Source organism: Triturus cristatus, chromosome 3_1, assembly GCF_964204655.1.
Source record: "Triturus cristatus chromosome 3_1, aTriCri1.1, whole genome shotgun sequence".
NCBI classification, from domain to species: Eukaryota; Metazoa; Chordata; class Amphibia; order Caudata; family Salamandridae; genus Triturus; species Triturus cristatus.
The window spans coordinates 615,235,945-615,258,670 of record NC_140583.1 but is presented as its reverse complement, the minus strand read 5'-3'; the positions used below and the strand labels follow the sequence as shown (position 1 = coordinate 615,258,670).

The window sequence follows — 22,726 nt, the reverse complement described above, 5'->3', positions numbered from 1 at the left end:
TACGTACCCGACATCTCCACGCATGCAACCCCTAAACAACTACAACTCCCAGCAAGCCTGGCGGCACCACAATGAATGTGGTAACCTGCCAAATGCAAAGGGCGAGGGCTACCCAATCACTATGAGTGACCCTCTGTGCCCCAGAAGGCAACTGGAGCCAATGACAAGCCCCGCAGTTGCTGAGCGCACACACCGCAACACCTAAACATGGACGACGAAGGCACTCATTGGCTGATGACTCATCCGCATTGTGTGTGCCACACACTGGCGGCCCGGAAGCTGCAACCGCAGCCCTGCGACTCTCAAGTGTAGCCAATGCATGTCATCGCTGTGAATGCCAGCTACCGCGTATGCAAACACATACCGCATTTGCATCAGCGCCCTGACTAAAACATCACACAACACAATTCATTGGCCGAAAGTGATTGGTTCACCCCATGTGTAATGTCGTGTGGCACGAAGCCCCCATGCATTCCAAGCAACCACACAGACACTGTACATGTGTAGGCAAACTGGCCCAGGGCACATGGGTCCGAACCCGTTTGTTTGCAGGGTCACATGTCCAGTGATGCCTGTGCTGGGTGGCTGTGTGGTGGGGGGTAAGACAGCCCTCTGGGAGTGGTTGGTACATCAGAACAACTAGAACAGTGAACAGCTGCACACTACACTGTGAAGGGATGAGAGAGTGTGACCCGTGAGCCAAGTCTTCACACACATGGAATGTCCAAGGAAATGACAATGAAATCACATACAAAGCCATGCCTCGTGGCCAGATGGACTCAAATGAGGAAAGGAGTCAAAAAGGACAAAGGCTCCCACACTGTACCAATGTTGTGTAATGAAACATTGAACCTGTGAACCCTGCTTGAATATCCCTTGACATCTGACTGGCTGATCTTGGCCAGGGCTCAAATTGTGAAGGGTCAGTGGTGTAGGCAGACAATCAGAGGTGACCATTGTCTGCAAATCAGACATACGTGTAATCCCTAGCACACCCAACACACATACTGGTGTGGCGTGCAGTCTGCCTAACTGCCACTGCCTGTAAATGTCCCCACACATGTCCTGAGTCAGTGCGTCTCCCCACCAAAAGCCCTCAAAAATCATGCCCACCAGCATGGATGACATGTGATAACCACACCCTGTAATTTCGATTGGCTCACGTGACATTCCCCGTTGACTGATATACTCGAATACTTGCATGACTGATTGTCTCTGTACAATTTGTGTGTGATGTAAAGCGCTGTCACAAACTACACAAATATCGGTAGCGCCATACAGCAAATGAAATGCACATGTGCGAGTGGCCATGGAGAGATGAGGGGCGCTGGATGAGGGTGGCAGAGAGGTCATCCGAGGAGGAGGGCATGAGTGAGAGCATGAGTAGTGTCACTTGCCTGAAACTCCCACCTCAGGAAACCTCCGACTCCCATCAGGACGTCCCTTCCAGGAAGAAAACACATGTCTTGAGAGTGACAACATATATCAAGAAATTCTGGAAGGAAAGAATGCGTCTCCCTGGCCCTTGTGAAACTGAGGAGAGACAAAGTGGGGCCCTGAAGCAGGACTGGTGAGAGACATAAGTGACAACTCAGGCACGTAGTGGCCCACAAGAATGCATTGTTGAACCACACAAATAAAGATTCCTGGAGCCAGCCCTGCCTGGGAGGCATCCCAAATGTTGATGGCAGCCATTGATGGCACACACATTGGCCTCGTACCATCACAGGCAAGCGAACCCGTCTATAAGAACTGCAAACACTACCACCCCATCAACGTGCCTGTGGCATGACAGGCGTAGCAAATAATCTCACACGTGTGTGCAGAGTAACTGGGGTCGGCACATGCCAGCTACATCTTGCGGAACAGGACCATTCCCCCCGCACCCAACCCACACATGCCCAGTGACGATGACAGTGGTGAGGAAGAAGGCCTTGACCAGCGTCTATAGCTCATCGTCCACTACTTCCGTTGAGTGTGATGCAACAATGACCGACCATGACTGTGTCTGTGTGCCTTGCTGTCGTCTCACAGACTCAGAAAAATTTCCCTGAGATTGCCTATACATACCGAACTATGTGCCGGAGTTGAAAACACATGCATGCAGGGACTGAGCACCCAGAAGCACCGCTACGCACAGGACACCATTGCCATACTGCCTCACTTGCTCCCCTACTCACTCTGACGCATCCAAGCGCATGTACACAAGCAGACAATTTGAAGACCAGAAACCTATCCAAATGTGAAGTTTTTACTAGAGTATCAAAGCATACTAAATAATTGCCACAACAGGTTGAAAATGCATTAGTACTTAACCAGTTACCACAGTGACATATCCATTTCACATGAAGCAAGATGTGGCATCAAAACCCCTCTGGACGTCGAATAACGAGCATATCCCCCCACCCCTTGCAGGAAGGAGTCATATGGGATGTCACTGGTCAATGGCCTTTGTCAGCAGAACCCATTACCCAGACTATACATGGTCAGATTAAACAACATTGGCTGTGTCGTACGCATCACAGGATGGATGACCCTCCAAGTGTGGGGCATCTGTCCGGCGTTCCCATGTCAATCAAAGGGGATCTGTGTCCTCTAGCAGCTGTGAGACTTTGATGATTTGGGGTGCTATGGCCTGAACAGAACAGAATGACAATGGACAGGGTTCTAAGAGCATGGATAGAATGTTCAGACAGTATTCCTGGAGGGCGCAGTGCACAAGCTCTACGGACACCTCTCATGTGACAGCCATGTTCTACGGTACTTGCAGGGCACAAGTCGTAAAACAGAAAGTGGGGGGACTGACCAAGTAAGACAAAATGCAAATGAACTCACAATGCCACGATGTAGCGCTAGGAAAGCAGTAAAATAGTGCAACTGACATGATTTGTGCAAATACTGGGACAGACTAGCGCTCTGACAGTCTAACAGTGTCTGCATTGACATACAGGGACAGAACAAAGGCGAAAGCATGCCTCACTGAAGAACCTGCGGAGAGATGGCAAGCTGTGTGCATATGTACCCTTCTGTGGCATCTACATGCAAATGTATGGTTCAAGGAGGATCCCAGTCAGCATGTACCAACAAAAGGAGGCTGAATGACCCCTTTACTGAGGCCTGGCTGGAGGAGAAAAAAGGCACACTCACTGCATGCACGTTGCTTCTGGGAATGGACAGCAGACAATGTGCAGGTGCTGAATGTCACCCGGGATCTGGACTGTACACCGGGACAAGTTAAGCATATCCCTGTGGGGACCAACATCCTGGTAGGTGGGACGGTGTCAAACACGTGCAATGCGGGGGGGCACCGTTTACCTGCGTGTACCCCCGTCTCGAGCCCTGGGTACTTGCAAGACAACGACGACATGTCCTCTTCTTGCACTACAGCTGCATATTGTAAACTGGGCTCATGCCAGACGAAAATGTCCATGACGGTCAGATGACAGCCTCCACTCGCCCTGGTCTATGGTACCAAGCGCTATTGACCACAGAGCACAGCACAGTCCGAGCCAATGCAGACAGGGCCAAAGTCAGGGAGCTGGGTGCCTATTCTGGTCAGGAGGCGTGGTGAAAAGGAAACTATGATTGAATTAGTCACCAACAGTTCCTGCTCCTGTAAAGATGTTATGAATCCAAGAAGGCATCATCAGCTTTGAAGGCAATCAGTTCCAAGAGACGATCTAGTTCATCTTCAGCGAAGAGACCGCCATCCAATCCAGCAGTATGAAGGAACAGATGTGCTCCTCGCACCACGGGGTTGCAAGTAGCATCCCATGGCAACCTGGGAGAGGTTCCATGTCAGCATGGCACAGGAACCATTGCGCTAACGCACAGGTGCAGCTGTCAGCCTGCCTAAGACAATGTAAGGCATCCCATAAACGTGTCTCACCAAAACAGTCTTGCAGGTGGACCAACAAAGGAGTCACCCACAGCTCATGATCCAGGTCAGCAAGGGATCCAAAGCCCACTGAAACAGACATCTCCTGCAGGAAAAGATGGGTTGCACGCAGGTGAAGTAGGCATGACGGAACTTCAGCCTGTAACTGATGCCCAGCATAGCCAGTGGGACACATCCAAAGAGAAGCTGCATGCAGGCACGGTACAGTTGCAACAGACCGGGCTCGGCCTGGCCCACTGGACAGTCAGACATGGTGTGCGAGCAATCTCAGACCCAGGGCTCAGCTGTACAGCCAAAGTAATGGTCAGTAAGCGTGAAATGCAGACTGCAAATTGGAGGACTGACACCCAGTGGTACTTCCGGAAAGGCATGGATGGGACGGACCAGGCCAGAGCCCACAAGTCTGATAAAAAGCATGCAACGGCCTTCAGTATCAGACGCTATCAATGCTCTGTGTGTCAGTTCACCGCGAATATAGTGGGCGAGCCGTGTTCAGTCCTGACTGAATCGCGTGAGACGGTCAAGACACCTGGTATCCGAACGTCATTGGGAACGTGTGGGTGTGACTAATTGTCTACACAGAGGCTCATTGTGCCTGCACACTCATTGAAGTATATTTTCGCTGTGGGAATTTGAGGCCTCGATTGGCTATCCACAATCACTTCTGGGGGAGTCAGCAGTACATTGACACAAAATGGACACGTTGTGCAACTGTTCCCATATGCGTAATGCATGGCATGTGCACGCAGGAGGGGCCATTTAGGTTCTCCTCACCTGAACAGAGTAGGGACTATGCATCCAAGGCTCCACCTTCCGGGCGGGGGCTGGCTGGGCTCCTTAATGGCACGGTCGCCTGCTGTTGCTAGACTCACTTTTGTCAGCATGTTCTGCACACAGCACGACTTGGCTGTTCATGGTTGCCACACTTGAATGGAGGTGACATGACTTTTGCCGTGGCTTTACTAGGCATTCATGTCAGTATGTCATCAGTCACACATGGTGTTATTGTACATACAGGTCTTTCAGGGGGCCGGTTCTCACCGGTGCTGTGCACCGTCCCATTTTCACAGTGGGCCTCGGTACGGATTACTTTTGTGCTCTGTTTTGTGCCCTGCCACAGGCGGTCCTTTGGTCCTGCTGGAATGCATAGCCAGCAGGCACATTGATGTGCACATGGTCACACTCCTCACTTCTCACTGATGGAGTAGTTGCGGCATGACGTCATTCCAGGTGAGCGTTGTGGGGAAGTAAAGTCCTTTGTGGATTCATTTTGTCTAGGGAAATCACTCCTTTGGAGCATCATGAGCAGCAACATCCTTGTGGGGGTCATTTGGTTCCATGCTTTTTGTGAGGGGAGACAGAGAGCCATGTGGCAGTTGTGGTTTTGCGGTAAGAACTCGACATCCCCCTCCCCAGTGAAATGGCTAGCTACCTGTTGGTAAGCACAGTTGACGGAGTTAGCTGCCACATGGCTGTGGGGTGGGGAGGGTGAGACATGCAGTTTGGGAGGGAGGCCAGGGTGCATGAGCTGCCACCTACCTGTGGGGTTGAGCTGATTAAGGAGATGCTGTGCTTGTGATCTATTCGTATTGAAAGTGTGCATTCCACATGAGTTTGATGTGGGCGGGCGATTGGGGCTCACTTGTTCTGCACTACGGTGTATTCTAGTGTGATGTGATCATTTTGTTGGTACTTACCAGCCTCCAGTCCCCCCCGAGTCCTATGAGACTCTCTGGATGCATTATGACAGGCACCTTCTCCTCCCATTCGGTGAGGGTTGGTGGTGGAATGGGAGGGACTCCTCCAGTACTCTGGGCCGCCGCGTGGTTCCTGTGGGCCGGATGCTTGTCCCGGCCCTTGGGGTCGCACCACGGCTTCCTGATATCACGCACAGTTCGTAGGGTGGTCCCTACAGTTTTGACTTTGCTGTGGATCCTTGCCCACATCTGATTCTTGCTCGCAAGTGGGCTGTGTTGGAGCAGGTGCCCTGTAACGCCCTGAACGTCTCAGGATCGTTTAACAGACACGATAATGAGAACGCAACCACTTGTGAAGGTTTAGTTATTTTAATGAAGGCAAAAATAATACAAGGAATAAACAAAGGTTATAGTCACTGGAATCCTCCAGGCTAAGTGCGTTACCAGCCCACAGCACGGATGGTCCTAACCGTCCTCTGCATATACGCCGATCCCGGCGTATGCCAACAGAGGGCAGAAATGAAATGGCCGACAATGCCAATCGGTAGGCTGTGAGGGGCACGAAGAGTGTTGGGGAGAATCGAGGAGTCAGGGAAACACCCAGCCGGGGTCTCTACCTGAAGGGAGCAGCCGCTCAACCTCTTCCTCAGACTGCACCGGGACGCGGAGTCACCTCCTGGTGATGCGTCACCGATACCCCCATCACAAGCAAAGAAGACTGAACCGAGAGCAGCCGCTCGATCGATCCTGTGGACTTCCGAGTCTGTAACGCGGCAAACACCTCCTGGTGTGCGTTACAGCTGGCAGTCCCTGTATCTCTGGTCGGGCTGGGAGTTACGACTCCAACCAGCAAAAGCGCCACTGCGCTTTGACTCAGCCGAGTCAAAAAGCGAAGCTCAATGGTTATCCGGTAGAGCTTCCGGGTCCTTCACAGGTGACGATGGGGCAAGACACGGCCCAGGGAGTAACGACTCGACCTACCTTCGTTCTTGCCTTACTGGAGCACCACTCCGGAACACTGCTCTTCACTAAGCAGGTACGTCGGTGTAAACACAATATCCGACAGCGTTGTACCTCCCGGTTCCTCCCTTTATAGGGCGTTGTTTTCCTTGAGTTATGTAACAGCTCTCCTGTTTACATAAGGGCGTGTTTTCCTTGAGTTATGTAACAGCTCTCCTGTTTACATAAGGGCGTGTTTTCCTTGAGTTATGTAACAGCTCTCCTGTTTTACATAAGGGCGTGTTTTCCTTGAGTTATGTAACAGCTCTCCTGTTTTACATAAGGGCGTGTTTTCCTTGAGTTATGTAACAGCTCTCCTGTTTACATAACCTCTCAACCGCTAAGCATCCTGGGAGATGTAGTCCGTTTTCGCTGGTTACCGTTTTCCTCCCCTCGCATGACAGGAATTCTTGACAGTACATCCTCCCTCTCAGCGGCTCCCCACGGGTCCAGCGCTGGCAGGAAAACGCCGATGGAACAAGGAGACCAAGCGCGGAGCATGAACCCCTTCAGCCGGTTCCCATGACTGCTCCTCCGGGCCATAGCCTTTCCACGCAACCAGGTACCACAGCTTCCCCCTGCGCCATTGGGACGCCCGTATGCCCGACACTTCATACTCCACCTCCGACTCCACGCATACCGGCCTAGGTGTCCCAGACGGCTTGGAGGGTGCTGGTTTGAGCAATGATACATGAAAGACAGGGTGTATCCGCAATGACTGGGGCAAGCACACCTTCACGTTCACGGGACCCATATACTTGGTAATTCGATAGGGGCCCATGTACTTGGGATGGAACACACTGTTCTTTCGAAACCTCATGTTTCTTGTGGATATCCAGACGTAGTCTCCAGTGCGGTACAGTGGCCCGGGCCTTCTCTTCCTGTCTGCCGCAGCCTTGTATCTTCTCTTGGCCTCTATTAGGACAGCCCTTGAGCGCATCAACGTGTCTTTTATGTGTGCCACCCTGTCCGCTGTGGCGGGAATCCTGTCCTCTCTGAACGGATGTAGAAATGGCAAGAACCTGGGATGTTGGCCATAGTTGCTATAGAACGGAGATGACTGTGTGGAGCTGTGAGTGGCGTTGTTATAGGCGATCTCTGCAACCCATAGCAAGTCGACCCATTCTTCCCTGCCCTGGTCCACAAAACATCGCAGATACTGTTTGAGCGTTTGGTTCAGGCGCTCGGTTTGGCCGTCCGTTTGAGGGTGGTAGCTGGTGGACAGGGCGGTCTTAACATGCAGCGCAGTGCACCAAGTCTTCCAGAATTGCGCAGTAAACTGCGACCCCCGGTCCGACACGATCACCCCAGGTAATCAATGCAGTCGTACCACATTCTTTAGGAGTAGCGACGCCAATTCCCCGGCCGTAGGGACTCTCTTGCAGGGGATGAAGTGCCCCATTTTCGTCAAGTAATCCACCACCACCAGTATTGCCGTCATCCCCTGGTCTACCGGTAGGCCCACCACGAAGTCCAGTGATATGCTATCCCATGGTCTATCCGGGGTCGGAAGTGGATGTAAGAGCCCTTGGGTTCGGCCATGGTCGGCCTTCATGGTAGCACACGTAGGACACTCCTGTCCCCACCTCCTGACATCCACTCTCATGGTTGGCCACCAGAAATGCCGTCCCATGCTAGCCACCGTTTTTTCAAAGCCCAAATGACCTGCGCATGGAGAGTCATGGCACCAGATGAATGCTTGTTTCCTTAGCCTAGGCGTGGGTATCAATAGGCACCTGCCCTTCAGGGGTATCCCGTCCTTCAGCTGCCATTCTCTGTGACTGAGGAGCCACCTCCGCCATGCGAATGACCTGATCCCTCTCTTTATTCCCCTCAGGAAAGTATCCGGTTGGATAACCCCCAATACCATCCTCGGGGAAATGATGGAATGCTCGGTCGCAGGCAATGGTTCCTTAACTGCAGATTGACGGGACAGGGCGTCCGCCTTCCGGTTTTCCGTCCCCGGCCGATATGTGATGCGGAAGTTGAACCCCGCAAAGAAGATCATCCACCGCAGCTGTCTGGGAGAAAGGTGTCTTGTGGCCGTCATGAACTGTAGGTTCCGATGGTCCGTGTACACCGATACCACATGTCTTGCCCCCATCAACCAATGCCTCCATTCGGTGAAGGCGTCCTTGATTGCGAGAAGCTCCTTCTCCGCAATATGGTAGTTGCGTTCGGCGTCGTTGAGTTTGCGGGACATGTACGCAACGGGATGAAGCACCCCTGTGTCGTGGTTGCGTTGGGACAAGATAGCCCCCAGCGCCACATCCGATGCGTCCGCTTCCACCACGTAGGGGAGATCCGGATCGGGGTGAGCCAACACCGGTGCCTTACCAAAGTCGCTTTTCAGGGCCTCAAAGGCTTTGTTCGCTTCAGGGGACCAGACAAACTCCTTGGACTTCCTCAGTAGCAGTGTGATTGGGGCCACCAATCCTGAAAATCCATCTATAAACCGCCTGTAAAAGTTGGCGAAGCCAATGAAACTTTGGACGTCCTTCACGCTTTGGGGCACCGGCCATTCTTTCACCGCCTTGATCTTTCGTTCTGCCATCTCCTGTCCCTCTGGACTCAGCATCACTCCGAGGAATTCCACGGATGTGACGTGGAAGTCACACTTGCTGAGTTTACAAAACAGCATGTTTTCCCTCAGCTTTTGGAGCACAGCTTTGACGTGGTGTACGTGCTCCTCCACACTGGACGAATAGATGAGGATGTCGTCGATATATACGACCACGTAGATATCCAACTCCTCTCTGAATACCTCATTCAAAAAGTACTGAAAGGCTGCCGGGGCGTTGCACAGACCGAACGGCATGACGAGGTACTCAAAAAGGCCGAACCTGGTCTTAAAGGCGGTCTTCCACTCGTCTCCGTCCCTCATGCGCACCAGATGGTATGCCCCTTTCAAATCCAACTTGGTGTAGATACGAGCTTTCTTGACCTGTTCCAGGAGTACACTGATGAGAGGCAAGGGGTACCGATTCTTTACGGTTATCGCATTCAATGCCCTAAAGTCCACACAGGCTCTCAGCTCCCCATTAGCCTTCGGGATGAAGAAGATTGGCGAGGCGGCCGGAGACTTGGACGGGCGGATGAATCCTAGCTTGAGGAGTTTATCCAGGTACCCCCGGAGATGCACGTTTTCAGGCTCCGTCAGGGCATACAGCCTGCCGCTGGGAACGCTGGCCCCTGGCACCAGGTCGATCTGACAGTCAAACTGTCTATGTGGTGGTAGCACTTCCGACTTCACCTCATCAAATACATCCTCAAAACTGTGATAAGCCTGGGGGAGAGCCACATCTTTTTGTGCCGCTGTAGCCACCGTCTGACTCCCGCTCTCATCTGCGTCAAGGGATTCCGTTCCTATTCCACAATGCAGGATGCAATACGGTGACGTCAGTTCGATGCGATGTGTTGGCCAATCCACAGAGGGGTTGTGTTTCTGTAGCCACGGCAATCCCAATATGACGCCATATTGGGGCGCTCGGATGATGTTAAAATCGATTTGTTCCAAATGGTTCCTCCCACATCTCATCGGAAGGACCCCCGTGTGCTGCCCGATGGGCCCCGTCACCAATCGCCTTCCGTCTACAGCATAGACGTCTTCGGGTACAGCTTTGGGAAGAAGCACTAGCCCTAGCCTGCATGCCTCGTTGTGGTCCATAAACATGCCAGTGGCCCCTGAATCCACCATGGCCACAACGGGTATCCACTGGTCATGCACTCCCACGTGCACCGTGAGAAACAGGTGTCGTTGTCCCTTAGTGACCGAGTTGGAAAGTGAAGGGATGGATGAGTGACTCCGAGATGCCCCTTCTTTGGTCTGGGAGTCCTCTAGTTTTCCGCCGGTACGTCCACCACGGCTGTTACCGACCGGTTGGCCCGATAACGTGACGTCTTCGGTTTGGCAGGGCATTCACGAACGTAGTGGCCTTTTTTGCCACAGTATAGGCACAATCCTTGTTTACGGTGTGACTCTTTCTCCGTGGCTGTGAGGCTCGCTCGTATTGCGCCGATGTCCATGGGTTCTCCCTTGGATGCGGTGGAAGTTTCAGGACTTTCCACTGTCACATAGGATGGAAGGGATTTTCCTTTTCTCCCATGATCCCCCTTTCTTTCACTTAGCCTATGTTCCAGCCGTAATACCAGGTTGATAAGGCCCTCACATGTCTTGGGTTGTGGGTCAATATGAGCCACGGCGTCCTTGAGCTCATCGCACAGCCCGTGATGGAAGAGCGCCGTCTGTTTAGCAACAGGCCACTTGGTTTCCGCAACCAGCCTTCGGAACGCGTTGAGATACTGCACCAGGTCGTTGGATCCCTGTCTCAACTCAAGCATTTCACGGTCCGCCGTGTACGAGTCAGCCCTTCTGTCGAAGACCTTCAGGAATTCCTCGCGAAAAGCACCCCAATCACATAAGATGGGGTCGTCCCTGCTCACCAGAGGTACGGCCCATTGTGCCGCGTTTCCAGCCAAATAGGATATAAGGAAAGCCACACGAGCCTGACTCGTGGGGAACGCCCTTGGTTTGCACGATAAATGTAGCGCCACTTGTGTGAGGAATACCTGCACTGTGTTAGGATCCCCACTGTACCTCTCTGGTGTTGCCAAGGGAACGGCTACCGGCATTTCCACTACTACCGCAGGGGTCTGGTTCGTGAGGGAGGTGCTGGGCGTGAGCGGGTCCAAGTGGATAGCATCCAGTCTGGCTTTTACATCGGCTGTTTCTTGCCTGGAGGCAGCCAACTCAATTTGCACGGTCGCTAAAGCAGCCAGCACATCATCAAGTGTTGCCATGTCTGTTATCGACCGGGAGACAGTTAGTGTTATTAAGGTCGGATATTTCGTAACGCCCTGAACGTCTCAGGATCGTTTAACAGACACGATAATGAGAACGCAACCACTTGTGAAGGTTTAGTTATTTTAATGAAGGCAAAAATAATACAAGGAATAAACAAAGGTTATAGTCACTGGAATCCTCCAGGCTAAGTGCGTTACCAGCCCACAGCACGGATGGTCCTAACCGTCCTCTGCATATACGCCGATCCCGGCGTATGCCAACAGAGGGCAGAAATGAAATGGCCGACAATGCCAATCGGTAGGCTGTGAGGGGCACGAAGAGTGTTGGGGAGAATCGAGGAGTCAGGGAAACACCCAGCCGGGGTCTCTACCTGAAGGGAGCAGCCGCTCAACCTCTTCCTCAGACTGCACCGGGACGCGGAGTCACCTCCTGGTGATGCGTCACCGATACCCCAATCACAAGCAAAGAAGACTGAACCGAGAGCAGCCGCTCGATCGATCCTGTGGACTTCCGAGTCTGTAACGCGGCAAACACCTCCTGGTGTGCGTTACAGCTGGCAGTCCCTGTATCTCTGGTCGGGCTGGGAGTTACGACTCCAACCAGCAAAAGCGCCACTGCGCTTTGACTCAGCCGAGTCAAAAAGCGAAGCTCAATGGTTATCCGGTAGAGCTTCCGGGTCCTTCACAGGTGACGATGGGGCAAGACACGGCCCAGGGAGTAACGACTCGACCTACCTTCGTTCTTGCCTTACTGGAGCACCACTCCGGAACACTGCTCTTCACTAAGCAGGTACGTCGGTGTAAACACAATATCCGACAGCGTTGTACCTCCCGGTTCCTCCCTTTATAGGGCGTTGTTTTCCTTGAGTTATGTAACAGCTCTCCTGTTTACATAAGGGCGTGTTTTCCTTGAGTTATGTAACAGCTCTCCTGTTTACATAAGGGCGTGTTTTCCTTGAGTTATGTAACAGCTCTCCTGTTTTACATAAGGGCGTGTTTTCCTTGAGTTATGTAACAGCTCTCCTGTTTTACATAAGGGCGTGTTTTCCTTGAGTTATGTAACAGCTCTCCTGTTTACATAACCTCTCAACCGCTAAGCATCCTGGGAGATGTAGTCCGTTTTCGCTGGTTACCGTTTTCCTCCCCTCGCATGACAGGAATTCTTGACAGTACATCCTCCCTCTCAGCGGCTCCCCACGGGTCCAGCGCTGGCAGGAAAACGCCGATGGAACAAGGAGACCAAGCGCGGAGCATGAACCCCTTCAGCCGGTTCCCATGACTGCTCCTCCGGGCCATAGCCTTTCCACGCAACCAGGTACCACAGCTTCCCCCTGCGCCATTGGGACGCCCGTATGCCCGACACTTCATACTCCACCTCCGACTCCACGCATACCGGCCTAGGTGTCCCAGACGGCTTGGAGGGTGCTGGTTTGAGCAATGATACATGAAAGACAGGGTGTATCCGCAATGACTGGGGCAAGCACACCTTCACGTTCACGGGACCCATATACTTGGTAATTCGATAGGGGCCCATGTACTTGGGATGGAACACACTGTTCTTTCGAAACCTCATGTTTCTTGTGGATATCCAGACGTAGTCTCCAGTGCGGTACAGTGGCCCGGGCCTTCTCTTCCTGTCTGCCGCAGCCTTGTATCTTCTCTTGGCCTCTATTAGGACAGCCCTTGAGCGCATCAACGTGTCTTTTATGTGTGCCACCCTGTCCGCTGTGGCGGGAATCCTGTCCTCTCTGAACGGATGTAGAAATGGCAAGAACCTGGGATGTTGGCCATAGTTGCTATAGAACGGAGATGACTGTGTGGAGCTGTGAGTGGCGTTGTTATAGGCGATCTCTGCAACCCATAGCAAGTCGACCCATTCTTCCCTGCCCTGGTCCACAAAACATCGCAGATACTGTTTGAGCGTTTGGTTCAGGCGCTCGGTTTGGCCGTCCGTTTGAGGGTGGTAGCTGGTGGACAGGGCGGTCTTAACATGCAGCGCAGTGCACCAAGTCTTCCAGAATTGCGCAGTAAACTGCGACCCCCGGTCCGACACGATCACCCCAGGTAATCAATGCAGTCGTACCACATTCTTTAGGAGTAGCGACGCCAATTCCCCGGCCGTAGGGACTCTCTTGCAGGGGATGAAGTGCCCCATTTTCGTCAAGTAATCCACCACCACCAGTATTGCCGTCATCCCCTGGTCTACCGGTAGGCCCACCACGAAGTCCAGTGATATGCTATCCCATGGTCTATCCGGGGTCGGAAGTGGATGTAAGAGCCCTTGGGTTCGGCCATGGTCGGCCTTCATGGTAGCACACGTAGGACACTCCTGTCCCCACCTCCTGACATCCACTCTCATGGTTGGCCACCAGAAATGCCGTCCCATGCTAGCCACCGTTTTTTCAAAGCCCAAATGACCTGCGCATGGAGAGTCATGGCACCAGATGAATGCTTGTTTCCTTAGCCTAGGCGTGGGTATCAATAGGCACCTGCCCTTCAGGGGTATCCCGTCCTTCAGCTGCCATTCTCTGTGACTGAGGAGCCACCTCCGCCATGCGAATGACCTGATCCCTCTCTTTATTCCCCTCAGGAAAGTATCCGGTTGGATAACCCCCAATACCATCCTCGGGGAAATGATGGAATGCTCGGTCGCAGGCAATGGTTCCTTAACTGCAGATTGACGGGACAGGGCGTCCGCCTTCCGGTTTTCCGTCCCCGGCCGATATGTGATGCGGAAGTTGAACCCCGCAAAGAAGATCATCCACCGCAGCTGTCTGGGAGAAAGGTGTCTTGTGGCCGTCATGAACTGTAGGTTCCGATGGTCCGTGTACACCGATACCACATGTCTTGCCCCCATCAACCAATGCCTCCATTCGGTGAAGGCGTCCTTGATTGCGAGAAGCTCCTTCTCCGCAATATGGTAGTTGCGTTCGGCGTCGTTGAGTTTGCGGGACATGTACGCAACGGGATGAAGCACCCCTGTGTCGTGGTTGCGTTGGGACAAGATAGCCCCCAGCGCCACATCCGATGCGTCCGCTTCCACCACGTAGGGGAGATCCGGATCGGGGTGAGCCAACACCGGTGCCTTACCAAAGTCGCTTTTCAGGGCCTCAAAGGCTTTGTTCGCTTCAGGGGACCAGACAAACTCCTTGGACTTCCTCAGTAGCAGTGTGATTGGGGCCACCAATCCTGAAAATCCATCTATAAACCGCCTGTAAAAGTTGGCGAAGCCAATGAAACTTTGGACGTCCTTCACGCTTTGGGGCACCGGCCATTCTTTCACCGCCTTGATCTTTCGTTCTGCCATCTCCTGTCCCTCTGGACTCAGCATCACTCCGAGGAATTCCACGGATGTGACGTGGAAGTCACACTTGCTGAGTTTACAAAACAGCATGTTTTCCCTCAGCTTTTGGAGCACAGCTTTGACGTGGTGTACGTGCTCCTCCACACTGGACGAATAGATGAGGATGTCGTCGATATATACGACCACGTAGATATCCAACTCCTCTCTGAATACCTCATTCAAAAAGTACTGAAAGGCTGCCGGGGCGTTGCACAGACCGAACGGCATGACGAGGTACACAAAAAGGCCGAACCTGGTCTTAAAGGCGGTCTTCCACTCGTCTCCGTCCCTCATGCGCACCAGATGGTATGCCCCTTTCAAATCCAACTTGGTGTAGATACGAGCTTTCTTGACCTGTTCCAGGAGTACACTGATGAGAGGCAAGGGGTACCGATTCTTTACGGTTATCGCATTCAATGCCCTAAAGTCCACACAGGCTCTCAGCTCCCCATTAGCCTTCGGGATGAAGAAGATTGGCGAGGCGGCCGGAGACTTGGACGGGCGGATGAATCCTAGCTTGAGGAGTTTATCCAGGTACCCCCGGAGATGCACGTTTTCAGGCTCCGTCAGGGCATACAGCCTGCCGCTGGGAACGCTGGCCCCTGGCACCAGGTCGATCTGGCAGTCAAACTGTCTATGTGGTGGTAGCACTTCCGCCTTCACCTCATCAAATACATCCTCAAAACTGTGATAAGCCTGGGGGAGAGCCACATCTTTTTCTGCCGCTGTAGCCACCGTCTGACTCCCGCTCTCATCTGCGTCAAGGGATTCCGTTCCTATTCCACAATGCAGGATGCAATACGGTGACGTCAGTTCGATGCGATGTGTTGGCCAATCCACAGAGGGGTTGTGTTTCTGTAGCCACGGCAATCCCAATATGACGCCATATTGGGGCGCTCGGATGATGTTAAAATCGATTTGTTCCAAATGGTTCCTCCCACATCTCATCGGAAGGACCCCCGTGTGCTGCCCGATGGGCCCCGTCACCAATCGCCTTCCGTCTACAGCATAGACGTCTTCGGGTACAGCTTTGGGAAGAAGCACTAGCCCTAGCCTGCATGCCTCGTTGTGGTCCATAAACATGCCAGTGGCCCCTGAATCCACCATGGCCACAACGGGTATCCACTGGTCATGCACTCCCACGTGCACCGTGAGAAACAGGTGTCGTTGTCCCTTAGTGACCGAGTTGGAAAGTGAAGGGATGGATGAGTGACTCCGAGATGCCCCTTCTTTGGTCTGGGAGTCCTCTAGTTTTCCGCCGGTACGTCCACCACGGCTGTTACCGACCGGTTGGCCCGATAACGTGACGTCTTCGGTTTGGCAGGGCATTCACGTACGTAGTGGCCTTTTTTGCCACAGTATAGGCACAATCCTTGTTTACGGCGTGACTCTTTCTCCGTGGCTGTGAGGCTCGCTCGTATTGCGCCGATGTCCATGGGTTCTCCCTTGGATGCGGTGGAAGTTTCAGGACTTCCCACTGTCACATAGGATGGAAGGGATTTTCCTTTTCTCCCATGATCCCCCTTTCTTTCACTTAGCCTATGTTCCAGCCGTAATACCAGGTTGATAAGGCCCTCACATGTCTTGGGTTGTGGGTCAATATGAGCCACGGCGTCCTTGAGCTCATCGCACAGCCCGTGATGGAAGAGCGCCGTCTGTTTAGCAACAGGCCACTTGGTTTCCGCAACCAGCCTTCGGAACGCGTTGAGATACTGCACCAGGTCGTTGGATCCCTGTCTCAACTCAAGCATTTCACGGTCCGCCGTGTACGAGTCAGCCCTTCTGTCGAAGACCTTCAGGAATTCCTCGCGAAAAGCACCCCAATCACATAAGATGGGGTCGTCCCTGCTCACCAGAGGTACGGCCCATTGTGCCGCGTTTCCAGCCAAATAGGATATAAGGAAAGCCACACGAGCCTGACTCGTGGGGAACGCCCTTGGTTTGCACGATAAATGTAGCGCCACTTGTGTGAGGAATACCTGCACTGTGTTAGGATCCCCACTGTACCTCTCTGGTGTTGCCAAGGGAACGGCTACCGGCATTTCCACTACTACCGCAGGGGTCTGGTTCGTGAGGGAGGTGCTGGGCGTGAGCGGGTCCAAGTGGATAGCATCCAGTCTGGCTTTTACATCGGCTGTTTCTTGCCTGGAGGCAGCCAACTCAATTTGCACGGTCGCTAAAGCAGCCAGCACATCATCAAGTGTTGCCATGTCTGTTATCGACCGGGAGACAGTTAGGGTTATTAAGGTCGGATATTTCGTAACGCCCTGAACGTCTCAGGATCGTTTAACAGACACGATAATGAGAACGCAACCACTTGTGAAGGTTTAGTTATCTTAATGAAGGCAAAAATAATACAAGGAATAAACAAAGGTTATAGTCACTGGAATCCTCCAGGCTAAGTGCGTTACCAGCCCACAGCACGGATGGTCCTAACCGTCCTCTGCATATACGCCGATCCCGGCGTATGCCAACAGAGGGCAGAAATGAAATGGCCGACAATGCCAATCGGTAGGCTGTGAGGGGCACGAAGAGTGTTGGGGAGAATCGAGGAGTCAGGGAAACACCCAGCCGGGGTCTCTACCTGAAGGGAGCAGCCGCTCAACCTCTTCCTCAGACTGCACCGGGACGCGGAGTCACCTCCTGGTGATGCGTCACCGATACCCCAATCACAAGCAAAGAAGACTGAACCGAGAGCAGCCGCTCGATCGATCCTGTGGACTTCCGAGTCTGTAACGCGGCAAACACCTCCTGGTGTGCGTTACAGCTGGCAGTCCCTGTATCTCTGGTCGGGCTGGGAGTTACGACTCCAACCAGCAAAAGCGCCACTGCGCTTTGACTCAGCCGAGTCAAAAAGCGAAGCTCAATGGTTATCCGGTAGAGCTTCCGGGTCCTTCACAGGTGACGATGGGGCAAGACACGGCCCAGGGAGTAACGACTCGACCTACCTTCGTTCTTGCCTTACTGGAGCACCACTCCGGAACACTGCTCGTCACTAAGCAGGTACGTCGGTGTAAACACAATATCCGACAGCGTTGTACCTCCCGGTTCCTCCCTTTATAGGGCGTTGTTTTCCTTGAGTTATGTAACAGCTCTCCTGTTTACATAAGGGCGTGTTTTCCTTGAGTTATGTAACAGCTCTCCTGTTTACATAAGGGCGTGTTTTCCTTGAGTTATGTAACAGCTCTCCTGTTTACATAAGGGCGTGTTTTCCTTGAGTTATGTAACAGCTCTCCTGTTTTACATAAGGGCGTGTTTTCCTTGAGTTATGTAACAGCTCTCCTGTTTACATAACCTCTCAACCGCTAAGCATCCTGGGAGATGTAGTCCGTTTTCGCTGGTTACCGTTTTCCTCCCCTCGCATGACAGGAATTCTTGACATGCCCCAACAAATGTGGTTCATCCCTGATTGTCTCGTCTGGCAAAACGTTTATCTCTGATTCGGGGATGTTGGGCCTTTTCAGGGGGGGCATGGTACAGATGAATGAGGGGTGCAGGGTGCAAGGTAATGGCGAAAGGATGTGTATATTGTGCGGTGTTTGGGTATGAGTGGTATTGTGTGAAGATAGGTGGGTGTGATGTTGTGCAATGTGAGTCAATGGTGTCCTGTCTCTCTGTTTCGGCTTGAAGTGTGCAAAGGCTGCTGGTCCAGGTAGGGGTTGTTTTTGTACTGTGGTATGTGGGTGTGTTCACATGGGTGTTGACCTCCAGATGTCTCCTCCATGATGCGCATGGCTTTCCCTGCCAGGTGCTGGTTGGGGTGTGTCTTTGTGGCGTGTGTGTTGTGATAGGCCATTTTCTGCCGTTTTCCCTCTGTTTCGTCACCTCAGCTGGTTCTTGTGTTCCCGCTAACTGCACCTCGTTTTTCTGCTAACTTAAGGCACCGGAGCTCTGTCTTCTTGCCCTCCTTTGCTCCGGTTGTGTCCTGCCACTTTGGGAGTAGTTTTTCTTCAACTTTCTTCGTCTTTCAGTGCCACACAATCTCATTCTGGACAACTCGTTGACTCTGTCCGCTTGGAAGATCTCGGGTCTATCCAGCCTGACCTCATCATTTCGCAAGAAGCTTCTCTCTTTATTAGCAGAGCCTGGGCTCCAGGTACAACCAAAGCTTACAAATCAGCGTGTCTTTATGGGCAAGCTGGTGTTTGGGAAAACTTATTAATCCCTTTTCAGCACATTTAACCTACATTGCCAATTTTCTTGCTTCTGAAGCTAGCTCAGGTAAGTCTTATAAGACGGTTAACTTGTACAGATCTACGATTTCTCTTAATCACAACGCTATTGATGGCAAACCATTGGGTGAACACCCCCTAATTTGTTGCCTTCTTAGAGGTGTAAAGTTCTCTAAACTTCCTTTGGCAAAGTACTCTAAGTTATGGGATGTGAATTTGGTACTCAAACTTTTTTCTGATTGGCCAGATAATGCAGTACTTTCTTTGAAAATGCTTTCATCTAAACTTACTATGCTTTTGTGCTTGGTTGCTACAAAACTTGTTTCTGATGTCAAAGCTATGGATGTTTCCTCTCGTTAGTTCACCACTTCTGGTGTGATGTTTCACATTATTAAGCATACAAAAACTAATTTGAACACTGTTTTTTATCCATATTTATCTTCTCAACCGAAATTATGTGTGGGTCAATGCCTCAAGGTGTACGAACAGCAGACCTTCGATCTCAGAACGTCCTACCAGTCCCAACTTTTCATTTCTTTCCGTAAACCTCACAATCCCGTCTTCTTCTGCCACTCTAGCTCGTTGGGTTCGCTGGGTTATGTCCTTTGCCGTTATTGATGTTTCCGTCTTCAGGGCAATGATAATGTGTTTCAAATGTTTTATTGTAAACCTGTTGTTACTGCTGCTTCTTTGGTTGTTGGTATGCTTTGAGCAAGCATAATAGGAGCCTTTTTAATCCTATAGCAGTAAAAGAATGAGGAAAAGGCGTGAAATCCGGTATTTTTCCGTTTTGTAATATAACATTTAAATAGTAAACACATGAATACATCATTTAAACGTATGTGAAGGGTGTCTAGGTTAACTCTAATTGATTTAAAAGCAAATGAAGGTACAAGTGTTATGTTACACTGTAATACTAAGAATTGTACATAGATTGTTTTCCACCTACGAGCTATTGCTGCTTCCACAACAGCAAATCCTAATCAAATGCCCGGCACTGATTTTATGAGAAATGTGGCAAACCTAACTGTGCAGGAACCCAATGTCCTTCTGACTGAATGAAATCCATTAATAAACGAGAGGATGTGCTTCTCGTTGATGTTAGATGCAATTGTCGCTTCTTGTTTGCTGAAACTGCATTGTGCATTTCCCTGCCACACTGAAAGCTAGGTGTTGGTTTACAATATCAATGATATTCAGGTGTGACGAGGCTGAACACCGAAAAGCAGACTAAAATACAGTTTCTCATGAACAGAGTGTCTGGTGCGGAGGAGACGTGAAATATGTTCCTACGTGCAATATGGCACCTTCTAGTTGGATCGTTTCATAAAACGGTTCACACTCTAGTTCTTTCCTGGTGAATTACTGACAAGCCGGTATTTTTGTTCCGCAGGCGTGGTCAGTGCTTCATTCTCACTCTCTCATTGGACGCAGGGCAAAAGCACCGACAAATACGAGCTGATTGTGAAATCATAACAGGACACGTCACGTTGGCTTCCAATTGGCCCCCTCTTCCGGAAGTTCCACGCGCAGCAGGTGACACAGCAGTGTTGATCTGATGGAGTGACCGGAGCAGGAAATCCGTATCACGGCCAGAAGATGGAGCTAGGTGGAGATCCCCAACCACTTCAGCACCGTCCGGTGCTGGAGAAGGAGGGCATCAACTTACTGCAAGAGACTGGTGAGTATGGGAGAGCACCCAGCTGCCTTTAAGAGAGACACTACGAGACTAAAACTAGCGTAGTAAGAAGAGGTCTCCCTTTTTCAGGGCTTTAAGTGGGATGAAAAACTGTGTGTGGGGAGGGGGGGGGGGGTCTCGCATAGGGGCGTTTCCTGTGTAATTAAGGGCGTGGCTAAAAAAACTAAAGCTAAAAATCTGTACTTAGCATAGGTTGCTGCTCCACTGGTATTTTGCTGCTTCTGTCCATTCATCCAGATATATAACACAGCAAGTAACATTACAACTAAAACCAGTCAGGACTATTGGCTTTGTCAATTGTTGTATGTTGCATAAGATACATAAGCAACAACTATGGCTTCGTTGTAGAGAATACTGAAAATGCTTCAGTTCTTGCGGCCGAGGTTGTAAGGCTAGAGCTGCCTACTTTTCAACCGAGAAAGCAGGTTCGAGCCTGACGTCGACTCAAGATCCTGTGATTCAAAAAATAAATATGTACTTGTGTAATGTAACTGTTGCTCATGTAAAACTTTAAAGTTTGCGCTACATAAATCTGACAACCGAGACTCTCTGAAGTTACTTCAAAAGCAATGACTGGTTTTACTACTGCAGAGTTAAGCTTTTTTGTACTTTTTCACCCCGAGGGTAAAAATGGAGAGTCCGATATGGACCCACCTCAGCACGGTTGGGGATATATATGTGTGTGGGTTGGGGGAGTGGGGGACTGAGGCAGCTCAGACTGAGCTCCATTAGGTAGCAGCACATGCAAATTCTGCCGAATAAGTAGTTCAAGCTTCAGCGTGAGACTGACTGTCTGGAGATAGTGCTGGACTTAAGGAAGAGATTGTCAGATCTAGAGGCGGTGTGAGTGGTGACAGTGCTTGGGTGAGTGTATGGGAGAATGAGGCCTGCGGCATGATTAAAATGATCAAACTATTCTCTGTTTTGTTGGCTCTTCACCTTATTTCTAGCCCGCAAATTGTTTAACATTTAAACATCTACACAGAACATGAGAAGCTTGCATTTGTTATACACAGGTTAGATAATATTCCACACAATGTATTGCCTAGAAGGGAACTATCTTACTGCGATTCAAACTTTTAACATACAAGACACAAATACACTTTATTATGACGCGGAGTCCAACTAGTTTTTAATCTCTCACCTCCAGAACAATAACGCACCACCAACGATGCAGCCTGCCGGTCAGCTCCTAGTCTCCAACTGGCATTACATATAACACTGCCTCAATGGAGACTGCGAACGTTCCTGGAATGAGCTGCACTCGTACACTTAAAGGTACTATGCATCATAAAGCCACAACACACTTCCAGTTGGTGCATTAGCCCACTTAGTTTTCTCATTGAGAGCAGAATTTCTTACCACTTTTTACCCAGTGAGTTCCCTAAATAGGATTAAAATGTGGCACTCAAGGTTTGCTGCCGTTAGTCCATCAACTCCCTGAACATTCTCATACGGATTCCGGCTACTGCCCCGCAAATTGTATTGTATTGTATTGTATGAATACTTATATAGCGCACTGTGACCCTTCGGGTATCCAAGCGCTTTCAACCAAACGAGATGTTTTAGTGCTGAGGGGGGTAGAGTAGGGGGCATCATGCTGCTGGGAAGAGCCAGGTCTTGAGGCTCCTCCTGAATTCCATAAGTGATTGCAACTGTCTGAGTTCAGATGGAAGTTCATTCCAGCTTCGGGCTCCGACCACACTGAAGGCCCTCCCCCCCCCCAATCTTGCCCGTTTGAACCTGGTCTGGGCCAGCAAGCTGGCATTGGATGACCGCAGCTGCCTTGCGGGGGAGTACCTTAAGAATCTCTCTTGAAGTGGGACCGGTCCTGTTCCATGAAACGCCTTATGAACCAGGCAAAGGGATTTGAAGAGGACCCTCTCTCTAACAGGCAGGCAATGAAGGTGCCTGAGTGGAGGAAGAGTCGAACCTGCAGCCCAGTGCCAGCTTAGCAGCGGCTGACTGTACTCTCTGTAGCCCCTGTATGATGTACATGCAAATCACATTAAAATACATTTAATGTTTATTTTCTTTCAGTTTTCTTTTCCTTTTTATTGTTTTTCCTTTTTGTGCAATTTCTCTTTTCTTGGTAGCGAATTTCCCTTATTCTTT

General features: G+C 51.1%; 1 protein-coding gene across 1 annotated transcript in view; it reads left to right on the top strand.

Annotated features, from left to right (window-relative positions):
• Positions 1-20,414: 20,414 nt before the first annotated feature.
• Positions 20,415-22,726, top strand: part of SELENOS (selenoprotein S) — a 136,841-nt gene continuing 134,529 nt past the window's right edge. Inside the window, exon 1 of the mRNA XM_085644546.1 lies at positions 20,415-20,593. Within this exon, the coding sequence (XP_085500672.1) occupies positions 20,512-20,593 (82 nt within the window). The 5' untranslated portion in view covers positions 20,415-20,511. The remainder of the gene's footprint in view (positions 20,594-22,726) is intronic.